Source organism: Balaenoptera musculus, chromosome 19 (assembly GCF_009873245.2).
Source record: "Balaenoptera musculus isolate JJ_BM4_2016_0621 chromosome 19, mBalMus1.pri.v3, whole genome shotgun sequence".
In the NCBI taxonomy this organism is placed as follows: domain Eukaryota; kingdom Metazoa; phylum Chordata; class Mammalia; order Artiodactyla; family Balaenopteridae; genus Balaenoptera; species Balaenoptera musculus.
In genome coordinates this window covers 19,246,413-19,270,558 of record NC_045803.1, presented here as the reverse complement: position 1 = coordinate 19,270,558, position 24,146 = coordinate 19,246,413, and the positions used below count along the sequence as shown (strand labels likewise).

General features: G+C 40.3%; 1 protein-coding gene across 1 annotated transcript in view; it reads left to right on the top strand.

Moving 5' to 3' along the window:
• The window catches only part of TDRD12 (tudor domain containing 12), an 82,005-nt gene that overhangs the window by 15,462 nt on the left and 42,397 nt on the right, over nucleotides 1–24,146 (top strand). Inside the window, exons 4-11 of the mRNA XM_036835059.1 lie at nucleotides 781–900; nucleotides 5,724–5,779; nucleotides 7,174–7,259; nucleotides 11,563–11,756; nucleotides 12,116–12,118; nucleotides 12,229–12,311; nucleotides 22,016–22,113; nucleotides 23,553–23,629. Coding sequence (XP_036690954.1) covers nucleotides 781–900; nucleotides 5,724–5,779; nucleotides 7,174–7,259; nucleotides 11,563–11,756; nucleotides 12,116–12,118; nucleotides 12,229–12,311; nucleotides 22,016–22,113; nucleotides 23,553–23,629 — 717 coding nt within the window. The remainder of the gene's footprint in view (nucleotides 1–780; nucleotides 901–5,723; nucleotides 5,780–7,173; nucleotides 7,260–11,562; nucleotides 11,757–12,115; nucleotides 12,119–12,228; nucleotides 12,312–22,015; nucleotides 22,114–23,552; nucleotides 23,630–24,146) is intronic.

Here is a 24,146-nt window from a genome sequence, read left to right as displayed (position 1 = left end):
ATTAAAAATAACATCGTATTTAATGGTTTGGAGAGATTTCCTCTTAGTATTTGGAGTTTTAAGTTTAGTTTGTTTTGGGCAAGAGAGTCGTATGATTAGAGCAGGGAGGCCCGGAGGGGCGGTTAGGGCAGCCGCCTTTTCTAAACTGTCCGCGACCGAGGTGGCCAGGCTGCCCACACACGGCCCCTGAGAACCTGTTGATGTCGAAACCATATGTTCACGTGCTCTGTTGCTTGCCTGAAGGAGAATGGAAATAAAAACGCTGAACAACTTATGAAACCTCAGTCCATCAGCTCTTTTGTGCAAAGTTGACAAATACTAATTCTTAAAACATCTGCTTATTTACAGAAGCTTCAAGGTAATTCTGGTCGTGTATTGAAATTGCTATTTTAAAAACTTAAATAGAATTTGCTTCCAGGTTTGTTCGTTATTACCCAGTGTTTCTCAATCTGAGACAGTGTTTTTCTAATGTCTCCCCGCCCCCATGCCATGAAATTTTAACGCCAAAGATTACTGAGTATCTTTTATGTACTATATGTATATCTGTGCTTTATACATAAAAAAGTAAGATTTTTCTCAGCCCCCAAGAACCAGTTTTCACCTTGCTGGGCAAATGTCTCCAAGCACTTGCTGCTGTTGGTGGCTATAATAGAAACAGAAATAATCATGTTTTGTGTGTTTTGTTTCATGTTAAGTATTTTAATTATGTAGGTGTACTTTAAAGAAATATGTTATATATAATTTTTTTAATTATGGAACTGTTTCTGTTTCACTGTTAAGCATCCGAGTTGCAGTAGAAACTTTTATGCGGCTTCCCTACAGAGCAAAAAAATTCAGACTATACTGCACAAAACCTGTCACATTGCACATTGACTTCTGTGAAGACAGCACTGAGATTGTGTAAGTACAGCTTCTAACATATGCTGAATCATTAGTAAAAGTCTTAAATTGAGTGTATGATGTTTATGTGAAATCAGATCCTCTTGAGAAGTGCTAAGCGATTTCAAAGGTCTCTTTGTCCTTCAGGAGGTGTCTTCTGAGTCACTGTGTCAAACCTGGCCATGTAGCCCCATCTCCAGAGGCTGTGGTGTGAGGGGGTTAGAGTATGGTCTGAGCTCTGAGCTATTCGGCTTCTTAACTTACAAAAAGGGATAAATTAAGTGTAAAGAGAAACATTTATACATCTGATCATGGAGCATTAAAAGAAAGTCCATGACATCCTTCTCCAGCCCCATTTCCTCCCTCCCTCCCTCCTGGGAGGCCTCTGTGACCTGTTCAGGCTCTGAACTTGCAGACCTTTTTCAGTGCTTTTATACATATTCACATGCGTGGAGCTTTTAATGAAAATTAGAACACACTGTCTTATTGGCAAATTTAACTTAAGAATGTATTGAGTTGGCCAAAAAGTGCCTTTGGTTTTTAAGTAAAAATAAAGGACACATTTTTCATTTTCACGAAGAGCTTTATTGAACAACATATTTACCCTTTTGTTCCACTACCTTCTGCCATTTTTCAGGCAACTTCATAATTCCATCTTCCCAAAACTTTTATCTTTTTGAGCAAAGAACTGTTCCAGGTGCCTTTTACAGTCATCCAGGGAACTGAAATTTTTTCCATTAAGAGAATTTTGTAAAGACCTAAATAAATGGAAATCTGAAGGTGCAGTGTCTGGTGTATACGGCGGATGAATCAGAACTTCCCAGCCAAGCTGTAACAGTTTTTGCCTGGTCATCAAATATACATGCAGTCTTTGTGTTATCCTGATGGAAGATTATGCATTTGGGACTTCCCTGGTGGCACAGTGGTTAAGAATCCACCTGCCAGTGCAGCGGACACAGGTTTGATCCCTGGTCCAGGAAGATCCCACATGCTGCGGAGGAACTAAGCCCATGTGCCACAGCTACTGAGCCTGTGAGCCACAGCTACTGAGCCCACATGCCACAACTACTGAAACCGGCGCACCTAGAGCCCCGTGCTCTGCAACAAGAGAAGCCACCGCAATGAGAAGCCCGCACACCGCAACGAAGAGTAGCTCCCGCTCGCCAGAACTAGAGAAAGCCCCCGTGCAGCAACGAAGACCCAGTGCAGCCAAAAATAAAGATAAATAAAATTTTTTTTAAAAAGTGGAAGCCAAATGTTTAAAAAAAAAAAAAGTAGAGAATCGTATGCAGAAATATGGTCAAGAAGGTGTTTTTCGCTTAACTTATGTGGAACCCAAACATCAAAGCGCTTAACATAACCAAGCTGGTGCAAATGATTTTCAGCGCTTGATTTGGATATTTTGAGTGTGTTGGCTATCTCCCACATGGCATAACGTTGATTGTTCTCAATCACTGTCTCAATTTGATCGCTATCAACTTCAACTGGTCTACCCGACCATGGAGCATCGTCCAGTGAGAAATCTCCAGCACGAAACTTCGCAAACCACTTTTGACACATTCGATCAGTCACAGCACCTTCTCCATGCACTGCACAAATCTTTTTTTGCGTTTCAGTTGCATTTTTACCTTTCTTGAAATAATAAAGCATAATATGCTGAAAATGTTGCTCTTTTTCTTCCATCTTCAATATTAAAATGGCTACACAAAAATTCACCAAAAATTTTTGATTTTTTTTTTAAATGCACGCTGATATGACAGCTGTCACAATACAATCTAACAAAATTGTTTCGAATGAAGTTAAACACAATTAAGTGCTACTAGAGCCATCTTATGGAAAAAAAGAACAAACCTTTTGGCCAGCCTAGTATTTTGAAGTTCTTTGCCAGTACACGTATTCCCTTCTACTTTCAGTCGTTTTCCTGGGTGAATACAGTTGGCATACTTGCTGTCTTTAACCACTCCCCTCTTGATAGCCAGCTAGATTGTTACCAAACCATTTTGCACTGTACATTCTCATAAGAATATAGGTAAAGTGAGATATATAGATGCAGAAATATATACATGCATGCATGCACATGTGTACACATGTATCACACACACACACACACACACACACACACACCCCTGTCTAGTAATTTGACCACATTGCCAGCGTTTGTACAGGATGGGTCCCTGCATGGGGCAGTGCTGTGTCGGAGTTCTGACTGTGATCTTTGCTGTCTTGAATGAGCACTACCTGAGGTCCTGGGGCTAGCCCCATCCTCCGCCTCCAACACTGTGGCTTTGTGGGAGAAGAAGCTATGGGAAGCAGCACGATTTTGATTCAACTTGCACGTCCCAGTGATGTTGCATTCTAAGTTCTCTCTGAACTTGGAAGCTGCCTCTCTTATGGATGCTTTTGTGGGATCTGTGGAGACCCTCCCACCTCCACGCCCCCAGCCCTCATCACCTGTAGCTCCCTTGGGATGATGAATGCATCACTCTTGCGGCTGCCTCGGAATCCACACTAATAAGCCAGCTGGTCTCTGCTGAGGCCGCTGCTCTGCCAGGCTGCCCAGCAGCGCCTGCCCCCTTCCTGTCCCTCTTGCAGAGCAGCCAGCTCTCTGTGCCCAGCTCTTCCTCAGAGGCAGACCCCTGTCTTTCTCACGCCCCCTCTGCATTACCCCGTTCCCAGCGCCACCACAGTGCTCCCCAGGGGCCTTCCCAGCCTTGGACACACCCAACCCTAGGAGACCCTCAGTGTAGGCGAAGAAGGGCTTCAGGTAAGTGATCTTACTGGGTTTTGATCACCTTCTTTGATGTTGCTGGTTTTGTGTTTGCGCCTCATCTGGAATGTCTGTCTTAACATGTGTATTACGGTTTTTGTTAAATTGCCCTTCCAAAGGACTAGTGGTCTGTACTCCCATCACTGGGTATAGAAAGGGCTGCTCTCCCCACACAACGCAGAATATCATCAGGCTTTTTAACTTATGCTTGTTTGCCGGACAATGCTATTTTGTTTTAAGTTGTATTTTTCTGACTTGTGAAGTTGGGTATCTCTTCACATAGTTAGTATGTGTGTGTGTGTGTGTGCGCACGCCTGTGTTGAGAGAGAGAGAGACACACATACACAGACACACAGACTCATTGATTAACCTGTGACAGACTTGTTGACTTACTTGTTCATAGACTAGATTGATTGATTTTTCTCTTGGGCCTTTTCCTTATTAGGAATCTACTACATTTTGTTAAAAAACAAAAAGCTTATTAGGTAATTTTTTGTACAGCAAGGTTTTCAAACCACTGTATTCGTTTGTTTGTTTGTTTATACCTCCCTTCGGAAACCCTTTGTGATTCTCTTGAAGTAATGTGCTTAGTATCTTAGTAAAAATAAAAATAACAGGGCTGAGTGCTTTATGTACATTACCTCATTTGATCTTTGAAACAACCCTTGGAGGATGGTGATGGCGTCTCTGATACATAAAACCAGTGGAGAAACAGAAAACATGTCACTCCAACCTTACTTTATTTGATTTTTGTTCCATGCTTCCAAATACTGGTTTTTCATGATCTTCCACTGCCTATAGCTTCTCCTGCGATTTTCTTTCCAAAGCATAGTATGACTCTGACTCCAGTTTGGGAGAGTGTGTGTGTGTGTGTGTGTGTGTGTGTTTTAACACACCACCAAGCAATTAAGGCAGCTTAACCTGACATAGCATCAGATCCCACAGGTTAAGGGCTCCACCCTACAAGACCTCCCCCAGCACCCCCCCGAACTTCAGATGCCAATTTCAAGTCTGGGTTGTCACCTGTGCTTCTGACTGGGATGGCTATAAATGAGAGGTTCCCTTCTTGGGTTTGATGAATTTGCTCTCAGAACTCAGAAACATTTTACTTACTAGATTACCAGTTTAGTATAAAAGAGATAACTCAGGAGCAGCCAGATGGAAGAGATGCACAGGGCAAGGTGTGGGGAGAGGCGCTTCCTCCCCTCTCCAGGCACACCTGTCCCCCACATCTCCACGTGTTCACCAGCCCAGAAGCTCCCAACCTAGGCCATTTTTGGTGTTTATGGAGGCTTCATTACCTAGCCATGATTGATTAAACCTTTGGCCATTGGCAATTGATTCAACCTCCAGCCCCTTTCTCCTCCCTGGAGGTCAGGTTGGTGGGACTGAAAGTTCCAACCCTCTAATCACAAGGTTGGTTCCCCTGGCAACCAGCCCCCATTCTTAAGTTACCTTGGTGCTTTCCACTCGTCACCTTGTCACTCTCATCACTGAACTCTGTGCCAGAAACAGGGACAATGACAAAATATATATTTCTTATCATAAATCACAGTATCACACATAGGAAAGGACAAGATGATAGGGAGAAATGGGACACGGTGAAAGGGGTACCACGAGACAGTAGTGGCTGCGTTTCCCACAGCCACTTTTAGAATGTTGGTTTAACCAACACGTGTGGAGCCCTCGCTCTGTGCCAGCCTGTGCTGAGCAATCCTCACTCAGGGTCCCTGTCCTGGGAAGCTAGCGTTCTGGCTGGGAGACAGGTGTCGCAGGTAATGGGACGATGGTGTTGGGACAGATGATGCCATGGAGGTGGGCACGGTAGCTCAGGAAGCCCCAGAAAGGGGCCCATTCTCAGCGAGTCTCTGCACTGGCACAGGCGGGCATGGAAGAGAAGTCTGCTGTGGGGTGCAGCTGGGATCATCACCCCCAGGCCAGAGCCAGACTCCCCGTTACCTGCATCATATGTTCAACGTGTAATATCAGAAACATCCAGTGTATAATTTACTAAATGATGTTAGCGTACTGGCCTCAGCTTTTTACTTAATGAAGTTGCCTCTGTTCTCTGTTCCAGACCTGCCAAGAAGTGGGACAGTGCAGCTATTCGGTACTTTCAGAACATCCTAAAAGGTGAGGCAAGTGCATGATCACTGCAGCCTGCTCTGAACTGACACCTTCTGTTGATGAGGGGGTTTGAGATGTGCGTGCTTAGCTGTTTGACCCCCTTTGTGGGGTTCATAAGTGACCTGGAGCTTCTTCCACCCCAAGTGTCACAGTGACTCTGCACCCCTGGAATTTTTGGGGTGGATGTGGGCATCAGTAATTGACAGGTGAAATCAGGAAGGAGCTATGTGGGCGAGGACCCTTACACAATAATAATGCCTGTCTCTTAGTTTGCACAGAAGCTGCAGCACTGCAAAATAAATGTACGTGCATTTCATTGAACCAACAGTTGATGAAATGCCTAACTTTTTTTTAGCGAGCAAGGGGTAGTAAATGGATACTTACTGTGTGATCACCGTCATTGCTAATGAAGATGTGTAGAATGTCTCAGCGCCTATTTAGTGTGCTCTTCTTATTTTATATCTTTGGCTGTAAAATAGACTCTCATTTGTGACATCTGTCCTAACCCCTGGCAGTCTGAGCCAAATAACTGTGCCGAACTCCAGGGCTGTTCTGAGGAGTAGTGAGTTTGCATTGCCTGGGGTGCTGGCCCCTCTCCTCCACTGCCCCACTGTCCGGGTAAAGGAGCAACCAGAGGCGCTGCACCTGGGAGAAATGGGAGGGAGGGGCGCCTCTGGTTTTGTAGCTTGGGCCCTTGTGAGCCCACAGGGGGCCCGGGAGACACAGGTTTGGAGGAGGCAGAGTGCTTGGGTTGAATACCATCCTGCTACGTCTGCATAGCCTCCTCTCCTGTAAAGTGATAACAGCGCTTACCCCAAAGTGTTGTGGTAAGAGTGAAATGCAATACGTTTGTAAAGGACGGAGCGGAGTGCCTATTGGTGCCCACACATGGAACTGCTCTGTGGGGCATTTGGAGGGGTGGAATGGACTCAGGTGAAAGACTGTGACTCGGCACGTGGGTTTGGGAGTCACTGGAAAAGAAGAGAGGGCCCAGAACTGTGCTCGAGGTGCTGTCACGGGGTGGCAGGAGGAGGATGGCGGGCTGAGGGGGACAGAGGACACATGGCTGACTTCGTGCTGGGAGAGCCTGCACCTTGCCTTGCCCAGTGCCAGACCCCTTCTGCGGGAGGAAGCTGTTGAATGTTGTGGCACTGGGTAATCGTGAGTGGTTAGCAGAGATTAATAGGTGAGAAATAGTCATAGTTGTTTAAAGCATACTTTTTTTTTTTTTTTTTTTTTGGCCTCGCGGTGTGGCGTGCGGGATCTTAGTTCCCCGACCAGGGATCGAACCCGCACCCCCTGCAGTGGAAGCGTGGAGTCCTAACCGCTGGGCCACCAGGGAAGTCCCTCAAGCATACTTTTAATATCAGCTACTTTATGTTTTGATTTATGCTATTTAGCAGCTACCCAGGTGGAAGCCAAATTGTGTGCTGTGGAAGAAGATACTTTTGAGGTTTTCCTTTATGTAACTACAAAAAATGAAGAGGTAAGTGAAAGAATTGTATTCTTAAAATATTATTTAAAATGCTTATTTTAATAAAACAGTACACACCTAGGAAAACAATGTCATTCACACAGCATATAAATTTTCTTAATCTTTCAAGGTCTGGCTTAGATCAGAAATTAGCCAGGACTGTTTTTCTTCTTTTAATACTTTAAAAAATTACTTTAGTATTTTATTTAGACAGCATTTTATTTAGTAATGGACAAGAAATTATTCCTATAGCGAAGAGTGTGAAATGTTATTTTCTTGTAAGAGGACGTAATTTTCTTGAATACACACATTTGGTGTGGTTTTAGTTCCCTGCTTTTTCCTTTCCATAATTTTCTCATTGTATAGACTATGCTCACTGTAAAGAATTCAGATACCGTAAGTAGAAAGGAAGTGGGCCTCACCTGTGAACCCCCTCTTTCCTCCACCCAGTTATTAGCTGTTCACCTTTGGCTGGCTGCCCTTTATGAAGGGTGGTATGAGGACGCAGCAGCTCTGTACCTTGTGTGGAGGTGGATGGAGCTGCAGATCTAGGGCTGCTCAGGGCCCACAGAGGGCATCTAAAACCTGTATTTATTTTAAAACTTTGTTTTGGAACAATTTTACACTTACAGACGAGATGCCAAAATAGTGCAGAGATTTTTGTATGTGCTTTACCTGGGTTCTCCTAATGTTAACCATACAAACAAGTAGTACAGTGATTAAAACCAGAAAATTTACACTGATAAAATATAATTTAAAAAAGTCTACAGACCTTATTTGAATTTTGCCGGTTTTTCCACTAATTTCCTCTCTCTGGTTTCAGATCTGATCTCAGATCCCACATTGCATCTGACTGTCAAATCTCCTTAGTCTCCTCCAATCTGTGACAGTTGTCTTTCCTCCTCTTTTAAGACCTTGTCACTTCTGAAGAGTACTGGCCAGTTATTTTGTAGAATGTTACTCAAATTGGCTTTATTTGATGTTTTCTCATGATTTAGCTTGAGTTGTTGCATGCTTTTAACAAGAATGCTACAGAAGTGACGCCCGTCTCAGTACGTCAGAGCAGGGGTTATGATGTTGATAATGTTTTATTATTTGTCATCTTAATCATGATCACCTGGTTAGGGTGGTGTCTGCTAGGTTTTTCCTCAGCAGAGTTACTGTTTATTCCTTTTTGAAATTATTAAGTATCTTATGGGGAGATACTTGGAGACCATGCAGATAGCCATCAATGACTCTTGTCTGCAAAACTTATTTCTGTGGTGTTTGCCCATTTCCATCATGCCTTCTGCATTTTTAACTGGAATCTATGAGGAAGAAATGACCCTTCTTCCCATTTATTAATTGATTCAATAATTTATCTTAGTATAGACTCTTTGGATACTTATTTTACTCTGAGGATATAATCCACCATTATCATTATTTTCCTGCTCAAGTTGTTGCAGATTTAGTTGTTAGGAGCTTCTTCAAAGTGGCTGATGTGTCCTTTCTATGTGCCCCATCATAGTTGAAAACTCTTACTTTCTGGTACCACAGGATGCTCCAGGCTAATTTTGTCCTTTTCCAGTCCCAGCCCTAGAATCAGCCACTTCTCCAAGAAGTGGTTCCTTTTATTGAAGAATGGTCTTCAGATATTAAGATCAGGGCACTAGGTGTGCTCATTATTACTACTGGGGTGTCATTGATTGCAGGCCCTCTCAGCAGACAGATAGGAAAGACATGTATGTACGTTAACCCACTTACACAAACATTTACACCACACGTTACAGAATTTTTTTCTGGTGTTGAGAACTTTTAAGATTTACTCTTAGTAACTTCCAAATATGCAATACAGTATTATTATTAACTATAGCCACCATGCTGTACATTATATGCCCATGACTTACTTATTTTATAATTGGAAGTTTTCACCTTCTGACTCCCTTCACCCAGTTCATCACCTTCCCCCCATATTCCCCCCCACCCCAGCTCTGGCAACCACCAATCTGTTCTCTGTATCTATGAGCTTAGGTGTTTTTTTTGTTTATTTTGTTTTCTTTTGGTTTTAGATTCCACATACCAGTGGAGATTATGTAGCATTTGTCTTTCTCTGACTTATTTCATTTAGCATAATGTCCTTAAGGTATTGTCACAAATGGAAAGATTTTGTTTTTTTTTGTGGCCAAATCATATTCCATTGGGTATATGTATATACAGCACATTTTTTTTAACATCTTTATTGGAGTATAATTGCTTTACAATGGTGTGTTAGTTTCTGCTTTATAACAAAGTGAATCAGTTATACATATACATATGTCCCCATATCTCCTCCCTCTTGCATCTCCCTCCCTGCCACCCTCCCTATCCCACCCCTCTAGGTGGTCACAAAGCACCGAGCTGATCTCCCTGTGCTGTGTGGCTGCTTCCCACTAGCTATATATTTTACGTTTACACCACATTTTTTTTATCCATTCATCCACCCATGAAAGCTTAGATTATTTCCATTAACTTGGCTATTGTAAATAATGTTGCAGTGAACATGGGGATGCATGTATCTTTTCAAGTGAATGTTTTCATTTTCTTCAGATAAATAGCCAGAAGTGGAATTGCTAGATTGTATGGTAGTTCTATTTTTAATTTCTAGAGGAATCTCCATGCTGTTTTCCATAGTGAGTATACCAACTTACATTCCCACCATAAGGGTTCCTTTTTCTCCACATACTTGCCAGCACTTGGTGTTTCTTTTTAACAACAGCCATTCTGACAGATGTGAAGTGTTACCTCACTGTGGTTTATTTATTTATTTATTTATTTATTTATTTAATTTATTTACTTTTGGTTGCCTTGGGTTTTTGTAGCTGCGCACGGCTTTCTCTAGTTGTGGCGAGCGGAGGCTACTCTTCGTTGCAGTGCGTGGGCTTCTCACTGCGGTGGCTTCTCTTGTTGCGGAGCACAGGCTCCAGGCGCGTGGGCTTCAGTAGTTGTGGCTCACAGGCTCTAGAGCACAGGTTCTAGTTGTGGTGCACGGGCTTAGTTGCTCCACAGCATGTGGGATCTTCCCGGACCAGGGCTCGAATCCGTGTCCCCTGCATTGGCAGGCGGATTCCTAACCACTACACCACCAGGAAAGCCCCTCATTGTGGTTTTGATTTGCATTTCCCTGATTATTAGGGATATTGAGCATCTTTCCTTGTACTTGTTGACCATCTGTATGTCTTCTTTGGAAAAAAGTCTACTCAGATCCTCTGCCCATTTTTGAGTTGGATTATTTGGGGGTTTGTTTGTTTGTTGCTATTGTTGTTGTATGAGTTCTTTATGTATTTTGGATATTAACCCCTTATCAGACAAATGACTTATAGATATTTTCTCTCATTAAGAGTCTTTTCATTTTGTTGGTGCTTTCCTTTGCTGTGCAGAAGCATTTTAGTTTGATGTAGTCCCACTGGTTTATTTTTGCTTTTGTTGCCTTTGCTTTCGGTGTCAAATCCAAAAAATCATCTCCAAGACCAGTGTCAAGGAGCTTATCACCTATGTTTTCTTCTAGGAGTTTTATGGTTTCAGATCTTATATTCAAGTCTTTAATCCATTTTGAGTTTGCTTTTGTATATGGTGTAAGAACGTGGTCCAGTTTCATTCTTCTGCATGTGGCTGTCCAGTTTTCCCAACACTGTTTTTTGAAGAGACTGTCATTTCCCCATTATATATTATTGACTCCTTTTTCATAATTTAATTGACCATATATGTGTGGGTTTATTTCTGGGCTGTCTATTCTGTTCCATTGATCTATGTGTCTGTTTTTATGCCAATACCATACTATTTTCATTAGTATCTTTTGTCCATTTTAAAATTGGTTTTGTTTTCTTTATATTCAGTTTTGAGAGTTCTTTATGTATTCTGGATACACGTCCATCCAGATATATTATTTAAAAATATTTTCTCCTTTTCTGTGGTTTGCCCTTTACAGTATCTTTTGAAAAGCAGAAATTTAAAATTTTGATAAAATCTAATTTATCAGTTTTTTCTTTTATGATTTGTGTTTTGTCTTCACCCTCTTCCCAGGTCTTTGCCTGGCAAAGTCATGTTAGTTCTCGAGCACTTTCAAATAGACGTTTTTTAGATTTTGTACCGTTTCTTACTGTTTTTCTTATCAGGAAGGTTGGTCAGAAGTATCTAGTTCACCATTACTAGAGCAGAAGTCAAGAGATCAATTTCTATCAAATTATGTTCTATAAAATAATTTTTCTGAAGATTGAAATTTTCGGTTAAGTTTGCCCTATTTTCTGAACAGTCACCTGAGTATATTTGTCTTATTCATGAAATGTTTAAAATTATACAGGTTTGTGTTAACGATGATCTGGTTGCAAAGAACTTCGCTTGTTATGTATCACCCACGGAGAATAAAAACCTTGATTCTTTAGAGAAACCAAGATTGAGTATAAAGTCAGCATCCTTTTCCAGTAAACTCAATCCAGCACTTGCTCTTTGGCCAATGTTTTTGCAAGGAAAAGATTCTCAAAGGATGGAAAGTGAGTGGATTTCACCAATATGTTTCTCTTAAACTGTCTTATTTATAGGAATCTTAGTGTATTGATATAAATTGTTGTACAGACTTTTCCCCGTTTGGAGGCAGAGACTTCGACTCTGAATTTAATATTTGAATTTTAATCCTGGTGAGTTTGTTACAAGTTTTGAGGTTCTAAAAGAGCTCCTGCAGTTTGTTTTTATGAGAACAGGATTAAAAAACTATTGTCAATTTCTTATTAACATGGAGTTATATTTTCAGAAGTCCATATGTTCATAATTTAAAGATACTATCAAAACAAGGTTTTGTTTACTGTTTTAGATACTTTAAAAAAGAGCCATTTATTAGCATGAAAATATGAGAAGAGTCAGTCACGGACAATGCAAACAACTTTAAATGTTTCTCTCTACATCCACTTTTGTATTTTGGGTTTTATTTCATGCTTTTACCCTGAAACGTATTCTTTCTGTCGGAGTCAAGTGGTTTAACTTTTCTGGCAAAGTCTCTCCAGCATCCGTGGCCCAAGGGTGTCGGTGACCTCGGGCCAACCGCTAGGATCCTGGGTGAGTTCTCTTTTGCTCCATTTCATAGGCAACGTAAAAGAACACTCTTAACTATCTAAAGATTGTAGGGGTTGTTTAGAAGGGCTGTGGTAATTCTCTTTCTCCCTTAATTTAATGGAATCAATTTATGATGTAGATGCTGACAAAGATAATTTGCCTTGCAGTCCATAGGATTTTACCATAACATAAAGAACATAACAGGCACTTGTTCATGTGTAGGACTGATTTATTGCAGCCCATCCATAGGCCAGTGATTATTATTTGTCTTCAGAATACACATATGGATTTATGATTGATTTTTATTTTAAGCAATAGGATGCATAAAAATAAGAAAGAGGCGGGGGCTTCCCTGGTGGCGCAGTGGTTAAGAATCTGCCTGACAATGCAGGGGACACAGGTTTGAGCCCTGGTCCGGGAAGATCCCACATGCCGCGGAGCAACTAAGCCCGTGCGCCACAACTACTGAGCCTGCGCTCTAGAGCCCGCGAGCCACAACTACTAAGCCCGTGCGCCACAACTACTGAAGCCCGCGCGCCTAGAACCCGTGCTCCGCAACAAGAGAAGCCACCGCAGTGAGAAGCCCGCGCACCGCAACAAAGAGTAGCCCCCGCTCACTGCAACTAGAGAAAGCCCATGTGCAGCAGTGACCCAGCGCAGCCAACAATAAATAAATAAATTTATTTAAAAAAATAATAAGAAAGAGGCATTTATGAAATCAGAAATATCCAGTCTTTAATTCCATATCTCCAAGGTATTTAATGAATTGGATTTGTTGGGCAAGGGTGAAACATGCCAGCCACTCTGATGCTTGGCTCACCCTCTGTGGTGATTCCTCTGTGATCACTCTTACATTGGGTGTATGTATACCTATTGATATTTCAGATATATCCATTGTGAACTTCAAGTAAAGTAAAGCTTTAGTCAACTAAAATATTCCGTGCACCTTAAATTTTTTAAATTACCTTGGTAATGTTGTTCATCATAGAAAAATACAGGTAGTTTTAAAAGCCTGTCACCTTTGATGTACCTACTTATTAAAACTTTACAGTTTTTTTTTTCCAAAGTTTTCCAGATGTGAGGGTATGTCTTACAGAAATGGGATCCTACTATACCTACCTCTTTGTAGTGGTTTTTCACTTCTTTCTAGGTCAAATGCATCCAGTATAACCTCTCTGAGGTGAGACTCTGTCAGTCCACTCCCTCCTCTGTGGCACCGGGAGGCCTTATTCCCTCCTGCTGAGTTGGGCCGACGGGCTCTCCTTGTGCAGAGTTTGTGTGGTGGATGTTGGCACGTGTGGCCCCCACCCATATTCTGATGTGCCTCCTGTAGGGGTCCCAGATGGGAATTTCTGCTGAGAGGAGCCCATTACTAATGGGAATGTGTTATTTCCGTCTGTGTTTTTTCCATTTCCACGAGAGCAAGAAAAATACCAGGCACTTAGATCGTGTTTAACCACTGCACAGCTTTCCATCGTATAGACATATTATTTCAAGTAGCCCCAGATTGCTGGGCAATAATTGTTTCCTACTTTTCTTTATTACAATCAGTGTTGGAATGAACTCTGCATATCTTTGAAAAGGAAAAGGTTGATGGTAAACAAAAGAAAGCTAATGTGAGATGTGACTGGGTTATCATGTAAGAAACAAAATTATTAGATGTTACTTATTCAAGCAAAGATTTCCTTTTTCTTGTTAATTATTGTGAGGAGCTATTTCAATTATATTTTTATTAAGTTTTGATACTTCTTGAAGTTGCCTTATTTTTTCAAAAATCAAAGTGTAGTACTCTTTAATACTTGGCTAAACAGCCAAATAGTATAGAAAGGCTGTAATGAAACATAATTTTCTCTTGTCCAGCTTCTTCTCACCCAGGCCCCTCCCTAGAGGTAAACCGTTTATTTTTTCTTAGCTGTTTATCTTGGCAGGCAGTTATCTTTAAGTTTTAAAATATTTATGATTATTTTACTCTGCCCAGGCTTATGCATTCTAGACCTTGTCCTGACTTCTGCGGCAGGTTAGCTCTCACACCCCCGTTCCACACGTCTTCGGTCCTCAGATACTCAGGAAGTGCCTACTGTGTGTCAGGCACTGTTCTAGGATTCATCAGAAAAGGAATCAAAATCTGTTTTCCTGGAGTTTACTTACATTTTCTCAATAAAACTTTTATTTTAGAATGATCACAAACTCCGAGAAAAGTTGGAGAGCATTACAAAGAACTTGATTTTATCCTAAACCATTTGAGAATAAGTTGCCGACTGGAACGCCCCAGCTCTCTCCAATACTTGAGTGTGTTTTTCTTAGAAATAAGGGTACTCTCAAAAATATTCAAAGTACAACCCATCTAAATCAGAAATTAACGCTGATACGTTGTGATCATCTAACCCTCAGCTACCATTGAAATTTTGCCAGTTGTCCCACTAATTCCTTTGTGGGAGAAAGACGCAGCTCAGCACCACGTGGTGCAATTCCCGGCCTCCCTCGGTCTGCAGCAGTCATCAGTCTTCCCTGGGTTCTCCTGACTGTGACACCTTTGAAGATTATGGACCAGTTATTCTGTGGAATGTCATCAATTGTGGCAGATGATTTCCTGTTTCCAAATTCATTGATTTTTGCTCTGATTTTTATTCCTTTTTTCTGCTTACTTTACATTTAATTTGCTGTTCTTTTCTAGTTTCCCAAGGTGGAAACTTATATTATTAATTAAAATTTTTTCTTCTATTCTAATATAAACATTTAATGATATCAGTTGCTCTTTACTGCTTTTGCTGAATCCCACAGATTTTGATAAGTTGTATTTTTATTTTCATTTAGTTAAAAATATTTTAAAATTTCTCTTGATTTCTTCTTGATCCATATATTATTTAGAAGTGTGTTGTTTAATCTCCAAGTATTTTGGGGTTTTCCAGCTATCCTTTTGTTATTAAGTTAGTTTAATTCCATTGTGGTCTGAGAGCATACATTGTACAATTTCTGTTCTTTTAAGTTTATTTAGGTGTGTTTTATGTGGTCTGTCTTGGTGTAAGTTCCATTTGAGCTTGAGAAGAAGGTATAATCTGCTGTAGGATGAAGTAGTCTGTAGATATCAATTAAGACCAGTTGATTGGTGGTGCTATTGAATTCAGCTGTACTCTTAACTGATTTTCTGCCTGCTGGATCTGTTCATTTTTGATAGAGGGGTGTTGATGTCTCCAACTGTAACAGTGTTCTCATCTATTTCTCCTTGCAATTCTATCAGTTTTTGCCTCACGTATTTTGATGCTGTCTTGGTAAGCACATACACATTAAGGTCTGTAATGTCTTTTTGAAGAATTGGGTCCTTTATTATTTTATTTATTTATTTACTTATTTGGTTGCACTGGGTCTTAGTTGCAGCAGGCGGGCTCCTTAGTTGTGGCTCAGGGGCTCCTTAGTTGCAGCACACAGGCTTAGTTGTGGCATGTGAACTTAGTTGCCGCATGCATGTGGGATCTAGTTCCCTGACCAGGGATCAAACCCCAGCCCCCTGCACTGGGGGCACAGAGTCTTAACCACTGCGCCACCAGGGAAGTCTCTGGGTCCTTTATTATTATATACTGCTTCTATCCATAATTTTCCTTGTTCTGAAGTCTACTCTGTCTGAAATTAATACAGCTACTTCAGCTTTTTTTTTAAGCTATAAATTTTTTTATCGAGGTATAGTTAGTTGATGTACAATACATATAAGTTTCTAGTGTACAACATAGTGATTCACAAGTTTTAAAGTTTATACTCCATTTATAGTAATTATAAAATATTGGCTGTATTCCCTGTGCTGTACAATATATCTTGTAGCTTATTTATTTTTTATGTAGTAGTTTGTACCTCTTAATCCACTACCTTTTTTTTTGTACCTCCCCACTTCCCTCTCGCCACTGATAACCACTAGTTTGTTCTCTGTATCTGTGAGTCTGTTTCTTTTTTGTTATATTCACTAGTTTTATTTTTTTAGATTCCACATATAAATGATATAATACAGTATTTGTCTTTCCCTGTCTGACTTATTTCACTAAGCATAAATCCATCCATGTTGCTGCAAATGGCAAATTTTCATTCTTTTTTACAGCTGAGTAATATTCCATTGTGTGTATATGTGTGTATGTGTGTATGTACACACACATACACACATATACACCACACTTTCTTTACTCATCTGTTTATGAACACTTAAGTTGCTTCCGTATCTTGACTATTGTGAATAATGCTGCTGTGAACATTGGAGTGCATGTTTCTTTTCAACTTAGTGTTTTTGTTTTCTTTGGATATATACCCAGGAGTGGAATTGCTGGATCATATGGCAGTTCTATTTTTAGTTATATATATTAAAGACCTTTTGTTTCCTTTGCCTTAGGAGACAGATTCCAAAATGAAATATCGCCTACTGTATTGTGCTGTACAGTAGGACCTCATTGTTTATCTATTTTTTTTGGGGGGGGGGTTGGTGCCACAAGGCTTGCAGGGCCTTTGTTTCCTGACCAGGGATCAAACTCGTACACCCTGCAGTGGAAGAGCAGAGTCCTAACCACTGGACTGCCAGGGAGTTCCCTGTTTATCTATTTTATATATAGTAGTTTATATGTGCTGCTCCCAAACTCCTAATTTATCCCTCCCTCCCCCTTTCCCCTTTGGTAACCATAAGTTTGTTTTCTATGTCTGTCAGACTGTTTCTGTCTTGTAAATAAGTTCATTTATCATATTTTAGGTTCCACATATAAGTGATATCATATGATATTTGTCTTTCTCTGTGTGACTTCACTTAGTATGATAATCTCTAAGTCCATCCATGTTGCTACAAATGGCATTATTTCATTCTTTTTTATGGCTGAGTAGTATTCCATTGTATATATGTACCCCATCTTCTTTGTCCATTCATCTGTCAGTGGATATTTAGGTTGCTTCCATGTCTTGGCTATTGTAAATAATGCTGCTGTGAACATTGGGGTGCACGTATCTTTTCGAATTAGGGTTTTCTCCAGATACACACCCAAGGGTAGGATTGCGGGATCATATGGTAACTCTGTTTTTAGTTTTTTAAGGAACCTCCATACTGTTCTCCATAGTGGTTGTACCAATTTACATTCCCACCAACAGTGTAGGAGAATTCCCTTTTCTCCACACCCTCTCCAGCATTTATTGTTTCTGGACTTTTTAATGATGGCCATTCTGACAGGTGTGAGGTGATATCTCATTGTGCTTTTTTTTTTTTTTCTTTTTTTTTTTTGGCTGTGTTGGCTCTTTGTTGCTATGCGTGGGCTTTCTCTAGTTGTGGCGAGCAGGGGCTACTCTTTGTTGCGGTACATGGGCTTCTCTTTGAGGTGGCTTCTCTTGTTGCAGAGCATGGGCTCTAGGCGCACAGGCTTCAGTAGTTGTGGCTCGTGGGCTCTAGAACGCAGGCTCAGTAGTTGTGGCGCACGGGCTTAGTTGCTCCGTGGCATGTGGGATCTTCCCGGACCAGAGATCAAACCTGTGTCCCCTGCATTGGCAGGCGGATTCTTAACCACTGCACCACTAGGGAAGTCCCTCATTGTGCTTTTGATATGCATTTCTCTGATGATTAGCGATGTTGAGCATCTTTTCACGTGTCTGTTGGCCATCTGTATGTCTTCTTTGGAGAAAAGTCTCTTTAGGTCTTCTGCCCATTTTTTAATTGGTATGTTTGTTTTTTGATGTTGAATTGTATGAGCTGTTTGTATATTTTTGAAATTAAGCCCTATCAGTCATGTTGTTTGCAAGTATTTTCTCCAGTCTGTAGGTTGTCTTTTGTTTTGTTGATGGTTTCCTTTGCTGTGCAGAAGCTTGTAAGTTTAATTAGGTCCCATTTGTTTATTTTTGCTTTTGTTTCCTTTGCCTTGGGAGACTGACCTAAGAAAACATTGCTAGGATTTATATCAATCTCTGTCTTTTATTTGGTGTATTTAGACCAATACCATTTAAGGTGATTATTGATTTAGTTGGATTAATATCTGCCAAACTTGTTACTATTTTCTATTCATTCCCTTTGTTTTTGTTCTTGTCTTCCACTTTTTGTCATTTGTAGCTTTAATTTAGCATTTTGTGTGATTCTGTTTTCTTTTTTAGCATATCAGTTGTACTTCTTTTTTCACTTTTCTGAATGGTTGCCTTAGATTTTGCAATATACATTTACAACCAATCCAAGTCCACTTTCAAATAACACTATACCTCTTTACGGGTGTTGCTAGTACCTTATAATAACAAAGTATTCCTAATTCCTCCCTCCTGTCCATTGTATCATTGTTATTATTCATTTCATGCATTCATAAGTGTACATAGGTGTGTGTGTAATTTATGTATATTTATATATTTTTATATGTATATGCATAAGTAATTAAATACATTGTCGCTATTATTTTGAACAAACTGTTATCTATTACATCTATTTTCAAAAAGAAAAAATTTTAATTTGCCTTCACTTATTCCTTCTCTAATGTGCATATCCTCAAGCTCAAAGATTCTTTCCACAAATGAGTCCAGTCTACTAATAAGCCCATCAAAGGCATTCTTCATTTCTGTTAGTGTTTTTGATCTCTAGCATTTCTCCTTGATTCTTTCTCAGAATTTCCAGGTCTCTGTTTATATTACCCATCTGTTCTTGCATATTGTTTACTTTTTCTATTAGAGCCCTTAGCATATTAATCATAGTTGTACTAAATTTCTGGTGTAATAATTTCAACATCCCTGCTGTGTCTGACTCTGGTTCTATTTGCCCTATCTCTTCAAACTGTCACATTCTTTGCTTTTCGATATGCTTTGTAATTTATTTTTTTGTTTAAAACCAGACATGATATACTGGGTGAAAAGTAGGCCTTTAGAGAGATGGTTGTAATACATGATGTAGAGGAAGGGTAAGCAGTCTATAATGCTGCGATTAGATCTCCATCTTTGCGAGCCTGTGCCCCTGGGCTGTGACCTTCACATGTGCTTTTCAGTCTTCCACCTCTCCTGCTTTAGGGGGGACAGGATGGCTGGAGGGGGTAGATAGGTAGAGTGGGGTATTTCCCCTCCCCCAAGGCTATTAGTCTCTGGTAAAGACCCAGTAGTTTAGGCTCTGGTTAGTTTCTCCTGAGGCCCAGCCTTGTTGAGGACAGAATGCTGTGGCATATTTCAAATTGGTTAATTTTCCCCTCCCCTACTGGCAGCCCCAAGGGGATTTTTATATGATCTTCACTATGAGAACCTGGTAGAGTTCCAGTAGGTAAGATTCACAAAAGTGTTGGGGGCCTCCTGGAATTGTTAACTTACTTTCCCACCCTGAGCCTCCAGGAAATGGTCAATTACAGTTCAGATTTTCCTGCTCCAGTGCTGGTTCCTGTGGAGATTTCTGCTGACATCAGTTGTGACTCTCTGTTTCGCCCGTCTGTCTCTCCAGTTGTGGGGGAAGAGGTTTGCCCTGCAACCTCATTTTTTAGGTCAGATCTAATAAGAGTTGTTATTTTTCAGTTGGATTAGCTTTTTACTTATTGTTATGATGGAGTGGTGAATTCCAAACTCCTTACATGCTGGAATCAAAACTGGAAGTTAAATTGAGTTTTTGGTTTTTTTTTAAATTTATTTATTATTTATTTATTTTTGGCTGTGTTGGGTCTCCGTTTCTGTGCGAGGGCTTTCTCTAGTTGCGGCAAGTGGGGGCCACTCTTCATCGCGGTGCGCGGGCCTCTCACTATTGCGGCCTCTCTTGTTGCGGGGCACAGGCTCCAGACGCGCAGGCTCAGTAGTTGTGGCTCACGGGCCTAGTTGCTCCGCGGCGTGTGGGATCCTCCCAGACCAGGGCTCGAACCTGTGTCCCCTACATTGGCAGGCAGATCCTCAACCACTGCGCCACCAGGGAAGCCCCCTGGAAGTTAAATTGAGTTTTGAAATGTAAGATTGGTAAATATAAGATTACAGCATTTATTTTTTCATGGAGATTCTAATCGCTTTTCTTTTTCCTGCTTGTATTATCTATCTTTATTGACTCCTTAAGTTGTTCCAGATTCTCAGTTGGGTATTATATATCTGTATGACTTGAATCTTTTAAAATTTATTAAACGTGTATTATGACCCAGAATATGGTCTCACTTGGAAAAGGCTGTGTGTGTACTTGAGAAGAATATATGTGCTGCTGTTGTTGGGGAGAGCGTTACATAAAGGTCAGTTACATCATGTTGGTTGATAGTGTTGTTCAGGTCTTCTCCGTCTTTATTGATTTTTTTTGTCAACCGGTCTATCAACTACTGAAGGAGGGGTGTTGATATCTCCAACTTTGCAATTGTTTTATTTTTGTCTCCTTTCAGTTCTATCAGTTTCTGTTTCATGTATTTCGAAGCCGTTACTTAGGTACATGAAAGTTTAGAACTTTTATGTCCTCTTGATGAATTGATCTGTGTCATTATTAAATGACACTTTTATCTCAGATAATATTCTTTGATCTGAAGTCTGCTTTGTCTCAGCTGGGGCTGTCATCTGAAATACGTATAGTGGCCTTTCCATGTGGTTGCTTGGGCTTCCTCACAGCGTGACGGCTGGGTTTCAGAAGTGAGCATCAAAGAGAGCAAGTCATAAGTATATGATGTTTTTGTGGTCTAGCTTTGGAAGTCCCATAACACCCCTTCCATGTCTACAAGCCCACCCAGGCAATCGGGAAAGGAGTATGAGCCCATCTCTCTGTGGCAGAAGTGTGAAAGTCACATTGTAAGAACAGCACGTGTTGGGAGTCACGTTGTGACCTTCTTTGCAAAATAGATTCTGCCAAGTTGGGAAAATAAATTATGGTTAATTTTTAGCCATTAAAGAAATTTTGAAAACAGTTTTTAATAATAAGGGTTGAAACAAGATTTTTATATTTAATCCCCTCAAGTAAAGTATAACACAAAATCCTATTCCAGGGCTTCCCTGGTGGCGCAGTGGTTAAGAGTCTGCCTGCCAGTGCAGGGGACACAGGTTCGAGCCCTGGTCCGGGAAGATCCCACATGTCGCGGAGCAACTAGGCCCGTGCGCCACAGCTGCTGATCCTGTGCTCTGGAGCCCGCGAGCCACAACTCCTGAAGCCCCTGCGCCTAGAGCCCGTGCTCCGCAACAAGAGAAGCCACTCCAATGAGAAGCCCTCACACCACAACAAAGAGTAGCCCCTGCTCACCGCAACTAGAGAAAGCACGCGCACAGCAATGAAGACCCAACGCAGCTAAAAATAAATAAATTAAATTAAATTTAAAAAAAATCCTATTCCATAACAATTTTATATATTAAGGTTTTACAATAGTACTTTTTTTTAGTATAATCCTTTTTTTTCTTAAAGGTTTTTTTTGGGGGGGGTGCTGTGTTGTGTCTTTGTTGTTCTGCGCAGACTTTTTCTAGTTGTGGTGAGTGGGGGCTACTCTTGGTTGTGGTGAGCGGGCTTCTCATTGCGGTGCCTTCTCTTGTTGCAGAGCACGGGCTCTATGCACCCAGGCTTCAGGAGTTGTGGCTTGTGGGCTCTGGAGCGCAGACTCAGTAGTTGGGGCGCATGGGCTTAGTTGCTCCGCGGCATGTGGGATCTTCCCGGACCAGGGCTTGAACCCGTGTCCCCTGCATTGGCAGGCAGATTCTTAACCGCTGCGCCACCAGGGAAGCCCTAGTATAATCCTTTTTGTCCTATTTTCTATTTATTAATAACACTTTCTAAGATAATTTTTATTACTATTTGTATTTTGCAGATACAGCTATAAAATGTAATATGGATTCATTGAGAGATTCACCCCAAAAAAAATCAGAAAAGAAACAACAGTGCATCTCCTTAAAAGATGTAAATAAGGTGGTATTTTTAAATGTTCATTAAATACAAAGTTCATATAATGTTCATTTTAGAATATTCTCCTTTAAAATCTACTAGGAACCAAAAATATGGCTGTGATAGTTTCATTCATGAAAAAATATAAGTTTACATGTTTGCTCTGTTTCAAAAGAACAGGGTAACTCCAGCTCCTCCCTTGTCAAGTCCTTGTTCTTTTTTTTTTTTTTTAACTTTAGTAGCTTAACACAACAAAACTTTATTTTGCAGTCATACAATACGCGTTCTTGAAGCATGGGGGATGTTCTGCTCCACATAATCCTTACTCAAGGACCTGGGTTCATCACCTAGGACATCATAATCGTAGTGGCGGGGGATGAGGGGAAAAGAGAATTATGAACCTGCTATAAAGTCCTTCTACCCAGAAGTGACACATGTCACTTCTGATCACTTCTGATTATGTATCATTGGTTAAAGCAAGTCATATGATCATGTAACTGCAAAGGGTCATAGAAGTACATTCCTGCTGATTAGCCAGAAGGAGAACTGGAAATAATTAATGAGCTGCAATGTTTACTATTATCTCCCAGAGATATTACTAAGTGAAAAGAAAAAGCATGCTTTATTCTTCATGTTAAAAAACATGTTACATATACTATATACTCTTGAAATGCATTGAGTATTTCTGCAAGTCCATGTTGAAAATAAGGAGATAGCTCTAGGTAGGCATAGAAAACCTGGGTGGTTTAATTTTCTTGAAGGCTTAATTTTCACTGTATATGATTTTGTATTTTATGTATTTCATACCAGATGCATGTATTATCTACTAAAAACATGTATTTAAAAACAAACAAAAATAAAAGGCATGCCCTTTGACCCTAAAACAAAGGACAATATAAGAAATTTACCTGAATTTGCTTTCCCTTGAATAAAATGATGTGAGGGTTTCCCAAAAGGAATATGTGAGTCCGGAAGAGACTTTTATAAATTACTTAAATTTATAAAGATTTAGTAATCATGGCTTATAAATAAAATTTCCAAGTGGGAGACACTTTTAAACTCAAATCCTTGTTCTTGGCTTACTGACCACTCTACAAAATTGGGTGTTTATTCTCATTTTAATAAGGGTGTAAAAATCTGGAATTATGGGACACTCTGATAGTTAAGGTCAAGTCTAACCTGTCCCTCCAGGTCTTTTGAAAAGACAGGTGAAAATAATTCCAGGACATTTTAAATACTGATTATATGAAAAGGCAGCTGCCTGCTATTTAGACATTTCAATCTAGTGGTTATAGCAGTGGCATAATCACCCAGCTCTCCAGTTCTTGGTCTCTTCATATCTGTGTTGCCTGAATGTTATCTGGGATGGTTGTCTATGAGAATATCTCCCATGGAATTTTGGTTCCTCAAGAATGTATATCATGTTAGCATAATTATTCTTTCTGAAAAAAAATTTTTTACAGTGTGCTGAATCTTCAGTGTATTGGCCAATGAAAAGAGGCATAACCATATATGCCGATCCAGATATACCAGCAGCAAGGTATGATTTGAAAACCAGTGTAATTGACTAGAGACTTAAGTATAATATTGTTTTATACAGCATTCTATAAGATTGATGATAGAAGAATATTCAATTTCAAAAAAAGAGTGACCTTGGAAATATCGATTAAACGTATATTAATTTAAAATTAAAATGTTCGACAACTGGCTAGCAGCACAGTTGACCAAAAAGTGGTAGTGATTCTCGTCTCCTTGTTACCTCATCAGACAAAGTTGTGTCTGTAAGGCAGGTCCAGTGACATTGTCTTGATGTAAAGGATGGGTAAATGAGGGCCAGATGACAGTTCAAGTTGGTGGAAAGCAAAGAATGGTCTGTTATATTTTTGAAGATGAGCATCAAAGACTTTGTAACCCTGTCCTCATCAAGATCCATGTCAGTGATACTAATGAGATCACAGAAAGGATGTATTGTCATGTTATACATTTCACATATAGTGTAAGATCTTAAAATGGGAAGCTTCCATTTCTCCCCTTCTGGACTTTATGCTAGTGTTGTC